This window comes from Trichechus manatus, unplaced genomic scaffold (assembly GCF_000243295.1).
Source record: "Trichechus manatus latirostris isolate Lorelei unplaced genomic scaffold, TriManLat1.0 scaffold00064, whole genome shotgun sequence".
NCBI lineage: Eukaryota > Metazoa > Chordata > Mammalia > Sirenia > Trichechidae > Trichechus > Trichechus manatus.
The window spans coordinates 7472919-7480122 of NW_004444000.1; the positions used below are offsets into that span (position 1 = coordinate 7472919).

Sequence of the window (7204 nt, forward strand, 5' to 3'; positions counted from 1 at the left end):
GTTCTTCCCTTCTGATTTTCAAACTTCAAGCCTTTACATGTGTCATTGTAATAGTTTACTTTGTCTTCTCAAGCCGCCCTTTGAAATCTTCTAGTCAGCTCTTTTACATCATCATTTCTTCCTTTTGCTTTAGCTACTTGACGTTTAAGAGCAAGTTTCAGACTCTCTTCTGACATCCATTTTGGTCTTTTCTTTCTTTCCTGTCTTTTTAATGACCTCTTGCTTTCTTCGTGTATGATGTCTTTGATGTCACTCCACAACTTGTCTTTGTCATTAGTGTTCAACGCGTCAAATCTGTTTCTGAGATGGTCTCTGAATTCAGGTGGGAGATACTCAAGGTCGTACTTTGGCTCTCGTGGACTTGTTCTAATTTTCTTCAGTTTCAACTTGAACTTGCGTATGAGCAATTGATGGTCTGTTCCACAGTCAGTCCCTGCCCTTGTTCTGACGGATGATATTGAGCTTTTCCATCATCTGTTCCCACAGATGTAGTCGATTTGATTCCTGTGTATTCCATTGGTGAGATCCACGTGTGTAGTCGTCATTTATGTTGGTGAAGAAAGGTATTTGCAATGAAGAAGTCATTGGTCTTGCCAAATTCTGTAATGCTATCACCAAGGCCGTATTTTCCAACTACTGATCCTTCTTTGTTTCCAACTTTTGCATTCCAGTCACTGGTAATTATCAATGCATCTTGATTATATGCTTGATCAATTTCAGACTACAGAAGTTGGTAAAAATCTTCAATTTCTTCATCTTTGGTCTTAGTGGTTGGTGTGTAAATTTGAATAATAGTCCTATTAACTGGTCTTCTTTTAGGCATATGGATATTATCCTATCACCAACAGCATTGTACTTCAGGATAGATCTTGAAATGTTCTTTGGGACAATGAATGCAACGCCATTCCTCTTCAAGTTGTCATTCCCAGCATAGTAGACCGTATGATTTTCCAATTCACAATGGCCAATACTAGTCCATTTCAGCTCACTGATGCCTAGGATATCGATGTTTATGCGTTCCATTTCATTTTTGACGATTTCCAATTTTCCTAGATTCATACTTCGTACATTCCACATTCCAATTATTAATGGATGTTTGCAGCTGTTTCTTCTCATTTTGAGTCGTGCCACATCAGCAAATGAAGGTCTCGAAAGCTTGACTCCATCCACGTCATTAAGGTCGACTCTACTTTGAGGAGGCAGCTCTTCCCCAGTCGTATTTTAAGTGCCTTCCAACCTGAGAGGCTCATCTTCCGGTACTATATCAGACAATGTTCTGCTGCTATTCATAAGGTTTTCACTGGATAATTCTTTTCAGAAGTAAACCACCGGGTCCTTCTTCCTAGTCTTCCTTAGTCTGGAAGCTCAGCTGAAACCTGTCTGCCATGGGTGACCCTGCTGGTACTTGAATACCAGTGGCATGGCTTCCAGCATCACAGCAACACGCAAGCCCCCACAGTACAACCAACTGACAGATGCCGGGGGGAGATGTATATATATATGTATATATAGTATAATTTTTTTCCTTCCAACATTTTCCCAACCTCAGATTTTTTTTCTCTCTCTGTCTTTCTGGGTTTGGGTCTGACATGTAGTTAGATGATCTACCAGTAAGACAAGCTAATTAAATTTTAGTAGGATTTAAGAGCATTGAAATAGCTCCAAATAGCTATCAACCAGAATATTTTGTGTGATTTTTCTAGACAACCGACCTGCTCACTCAAGCAATGACAGAACTGTCCCAGACCTTAACAACAGACTACCGGACCCCACAAGGAGATTACCAGAGAATTCAGTATATCCCCGTGTCGCAGCCCACCTCGGGTCTTCAACAGCCTCAGCATATCCAGCTTCAAGTGGTGCAGGTGGCCCCGGTACAGTATGATACCTGTTTCTCTTTACCTTTATCAATGCCATATTGCCACGAGCTAGTATGGCAGCTGGAGTCCACAAAGTACCCAGTCCTCAGAGCAAAAGTCCTACATAATGTGCTTCTGCATTTAAGTTCGGAATCTAAGGCATTGGGTGAACTTTTTATTTACTTATTTATTTCCTGGGATGTTGCAGGCTCTGGACTTAGGGTGGGAGGTGTCCGTCTGTGGTATTCAAGAGATTTTAGGCTTCAATTTATACAGCTATCCTGTGTGACTGCAGGATAGTGCTAGAGGGACCTCTTTCTGACCTCAGACAACCAGGTGTCTTCTGAACCCTTATCCTTTAGCCTCCAGGTTGACTGCTACATGGTTATGAGCCAGTTTGATAAATCCCTACCTGGGCATTGTCTTACATCTGTGGGAGGTTATAAGGATTCATTTTGATCCAATTTCTGAATATCAGTCAGTACCCTGTTAGTACAGAGGTATAACTATGTTCCTTTGACCTGAAAATTAGTAGCTCGTTCTTACTGACCCGGGAGCTGTAATAAGGAATCCTTCCAGAACTCTTGTTCCATTTAATTAAGTGGAGGAACTATATTCAAGGCACAAATGAGCAAACTTGTTGCTTTGAAATAATTTGGTCTCTAAAAATTTAAAACTAATACCAGATCAGGAAATTGGAAGTTGCTACTGTTGTTTTATTAACTCTTCTGTATCTTGTCTTTCTTAAGGAAGGGTTCTTAACTTTCGAGTTTGGAGAAATCTATACATCCTTGAAGTTGCCTGTGAAATATGATGTGTGTGTGTACTGTTCTGGAAAAAAGGCCCATAACTTTAGTTAGATTTTCAAAGATGCCTGTCATACATAAAAAGTTAGGAACGATTACTAGGACCGCTGCTAGGGTTAATAGTGACAAGCTAAAAGTAAATTTTCTTTGATCTCTTTTAATTGTTAAAGGGTAGGCCACTAGTCAATTGGAATTTAAGGGAGAAAGATTTTTGGTGCCTGAGATCTTCTCGTTTGGCTTATTATTAGAAGCTGTATTCCCTTTATCTCAATTTAGTTGTCCTAGTGGCTTAACTATGTTTTATAAGCATCATGTTAGAAAACTGTTTTAATGTTTGCCAGCTTGGCTTAGGCATGAGCTCTCTGGGAGTGAAGCAATGGATCTGAAGTTCCACCTATTCTTATATTTCTGTTGGGCTATTGTTTTTAACTGAGCCTTTTCTCTGAATGGGTTTTCCTTAACCTCAATCAATGTGGATTTGGTTTCTGGGCCTGTTTTTCCCTCCAGGCTACTTCACCTCACCAGTCTCAGCAGTCCACTGTGGACGTCGGCCAGCTCCATGACCCTCAGACATACACCCAGCATGCCATCCAGGTGCAGCATATCCAGGTCACTGAGCCCACCACCTCTGCTCCTTCGTCATCCCAGGTACGTTCTCTGTGAACTTTTCAGAGAAGCTAACATGGCTGCAGGGGCCATGAGGAGTTAAGGAGAGCGAAGAGACAGGATCTTCAGATGCAGGCCCTTTCTTAGTCTCCTAGTGCTGCTGTAACAGAAACACCACAAGTGGGTGGCTTTAAAGAACAGAAAGTCATTTTCTCACTGTTCAGGAGGCTAGAAGTCTGAATTCAGGGCACTAGCTCTAGGGGAAGGCTTTCTCTTTCTTTTGGCTCTAGGGGACAGTCCTTGTCTCTTCAGCTTCTGGTCCTGCCTTCCTTGGCTGTCTTCATGTGATGGGGCTCGTGTTGAGAGGAGGGCACGCTTGGCAAAGGAACATATAACACACACGTTATTTGTGTAAAAATACGATAATTATACTTCCTAATAAGTGTATTGAAATTAGCTTTTTGGATACTCTTGTAGATAAGCCTTTGAAAGCCAGTTAGGGTTTCATAGTTACGATTGCTTTTCTTTCTTTTTTTAAAAAAATATTTTATTGTGTTTTCAGTGAAAATTTACACAGCAAGTTAGGTTCCCATTTGACAGTTTGCACACAAATTGTTCAGTGACATTAGTTACATTTAACACAATGTGTCAGCATTCTCTTTTATTATATTGTTTGTTCCCTTTCCAGTACTCTAGTTTCCCTGCCCCTTTCTCTTCCCATCTTTGCGTTTGAGAAATTGCTGACCTTTTGGTCTCATACCAATGGTTTTTAATTAAGTAGGGAACCAAACTTATGGGTAATATCCTTTATTTTGTTTGCGACTCCGCTGTTTTGCTAAAAGGTGATCTTGGGATAGGCTCGGTTCTAGGTTTAAAGAGTGTCTCAGGGTGATAGTCTCAGGGAGTCTTCTATTCTCTACTGTTTCAATTTGTCTGGCTTTTTTTTTCCTTTAAATAAGAATTTGAGTTCTGCTCCATATTTTTCTCTCTTTCTATCCGGGACCAAGTATTATGACCCCGGTCAGAATGGTCAGTGGTGATAGCTGGGCGCCATCTAGTTCTTCTGGTCTCAGGGTAGCTGAGGTTGTGGCTCTTGTAGACTTGTTTCTTCTCTGTGCTTTTGGTTACCTTCTTACTGTTTTGCTCCTGGTGAGTTGAGACTATGATTGCTTTTCATTAATGCTTTTCTTATTTAACATGTAATTTAGCGGTGATGCTTTCAGTATTGTTATTCGTATCGTTGCTGTTGTTAGGTGCTGTCCAGTCAATTTCGACTCATAGCGACCCCATCAGACAGAACAGAACTGCCCCATAAAGTTTTTTAGGCTGTAATCTTTATGAGAGCAGATTGCCAGGTCTTCCTCCCCAGAGCTGCTGAGTGGATTCGAACCACCAGCCTTTCGGTTCGCAGCCAAGTACTTAACTGTTGTGCCACCGGGCTCTTGTAATTCATATTAGTCTTACTTATTTACTTGAGATTTTCGTGAGTCTCAACCGTATTGGAAATTCATAATTTCCCACTCTTGCTTCCTCTTTCTCCCTAGGTAGCTGGGCAGCCATTGAGTCCCTCTGCCCAGCAGTCCCAGCAAGGGCTCAGCCCCTCGCACATCCAAGGCAGTTCCTCAGGCCAAGGTCAGTCTCTTCAACAGCAGCAGCAGCAGCAGAGTTCATCTGTACAACACACATACCTACCCAATGCTTGGAATTCCTTCCGTGGCTATTGTAAGTAAGGAAAAAGGGGATAGTGCTATAGATCATGGGTGGGGTATCTCCAGCCATTGGTCATAATTTCATCAGCTTTACAATAGATTTTCTGGAGTAAAGTATCAATTGGTCATTTTCAACATTCGGTAGTGCACATATCTGAAAGTGGCATGGCAAAATTCAGTCAGTGTTCTGATCTCAGAGCCACCCTGATATAACATTTTCAGAGATTTTAGGTGTTAAATAGATTGCTGGAGGAAGTTCAGGCAGATGGTTTAAATAATTGACTAGATGGATGTAGCATATGTTGATAGTAACGATTCATCTTCTTCACAAACATTGAATCTCTGTGCTAGACCCTGGGTATACAAAGATTAATATCAATATTAGTAACAACCACAGTAATAATGTTAACGTTGATTAGTGGAGGCATTGTTAGTTCAGTGTTAGAGGTCTTCCCTTCATGAGGGAGACCTGGGTTTAATTCTTGGCCAGTGCACCTCAGGTTCAGCCACCACCTGTATGTCAGTGGAGGCTTGCGTGTTGCTACGACGCTGAACAGGTTTCAGCAGAGCTTCCAGATGAAGATGGACTAGGAAGAAAGGACTGGTGATCTACTTCTGAAAATTAGCCAATGAAAACCTTATGTATCCCAGTGTCCAGTCCACAACAGATCACGTGGATGGCACAGGATCGGGCTGCGTTTTTTCCGTTGTGCATGTGCATGGGGTTGCCATAAGTCAGGGGCCCGCTCAACGGCAGCTAACAGCAACAATATCCGTTAAGCTCTTCTATGTGCTAGGAGTGATTCTAACGTATATATATATCACATTTAGTATTCATAATCTGTAAGTATGATTATTATTTGCGTTTTACAGATAAGACAATTTAGACATAGAGTAACTTGTCCAAGGAACACAGCTGGTAAATGGAAAATTTGAACCCAAGTAATCTGACTCCAGAGCTTACCCTCCAAACCACCCTGCTGTACTGCCTCTCCTAATAAGACAGTCTTCGGCTCAAGGAGACTCATTTAGTGGAGGAGACACATATATGAATGGTTGATTCCCAAATCCCAAGATCAGTGGTATGGAAGCAGCCACAGGCCAGCTGTTGAAGGTCAGAATAGGTAAAAATCTTGGTGAGGATGACAGCCTTGGGTATAGGCTGGAAAGTATGAGACTTTCATTACTAAAGATGTACAAGGGACCGGAAGAGAGGGCACAGTTGGACCTGAGTAGGAGGAGCTAGGAGGAAAGGGGCTGAGAAGAGAGGAAGGCCACTGTTGACCTTTCTCCTACTGATCTCTCCTTTTGGTGCCCATCTCTGTTGTGACTGATCCATGGCTGTGTTATGTACGTTTGCTGTGGAGTCAGGCTCAAGTGCTACCATTTAATTGTTTTTACAATCTATTCTTCTAAATATTGGTGCTCATAATGAGGGCAGAGTCTAGTTTCCAGTCAGGGAAAGACTCTCTAACTCAGGGTAAATACCAGAAGACTTCTGATAAATAGATTGACGTTTATACTCAGTTTAATTCCTGTGAAAGAAAGTAGATTGATGAAGATATCCATGGTAGTAATAATATGAGCTAGCATTCTAACTTGAAAGAAAGAATCTGGGACTGAAAATTTCGATTAGGAAAAATTTCAAAATATACAAAGTAGAGATAATAGCATGATGAACTCCCATGTGCCCATTATCCAGCTTCAACCGTTGTCAACTCATGACCTACCTTCTCCCATCTGTGTTCCCAGTCATTCTTTGCCCACCTTCCAGCTGGATTATCATCCAGACATCATATCATCTCATCTGTACAGATTTTAGTATGCCTTTCTAAAACAAAAGGAATATTTTTAAAAAACACAATGCCAGTACCATTATCACGCCTAAAAATAAATAACAGTAATTCTTTAACACCATCAACTTTCTATATTTCTGTGATTGTCTCATAAATATTTTTTATTGTTTGTTCAAACTGAGCTCCAAGTAAGGGCCATATATTGCAATCGGTTATGTCTTTGGAGTTCCTTTTCATCGATATGTTCTCTCCTGTCTTTTAAATTGCAATTACATGTTGAAGACACTGTGTTGTTTGTCAAGTAGAGTTTCCCACATTCTGGATTTTGTTGGTTGCTTCCTTGTGGTATCACTTAACATGCATTCTTCTGTCCCTTTTATTTCCTATAAACTGGCAATTAGATATGGAGGCTTGATAAGATTCAGATT

General features: G+C 41.0%; 1 protein-coding gene across 1 annotated transcript in view; it reads left to right on the plus strand.

Moving 5' to 3' along the window:
• PRDM10 (PR/SET domain 10) overlaps positions 1-7204 on the plus strand; it is a 114838-nt gene that overhangs the window by 100438 nt on the left and 7196 nt on the right. The window contains exons 18-20 of the mRNA XM_004379326.2: positions 1704-1874; positions 3173-3313; positions 4816-4993. Coding sequence (XP_004379383.2) covers positions 1704-1874; positions 3173-3313; positions 4816-4993 — 490 coding nt within the window. The remainder of the gene's footprint in view (positions 1-1703; positions 1875-3172; positions 3314-4815; positions 4994-7204) is intronic.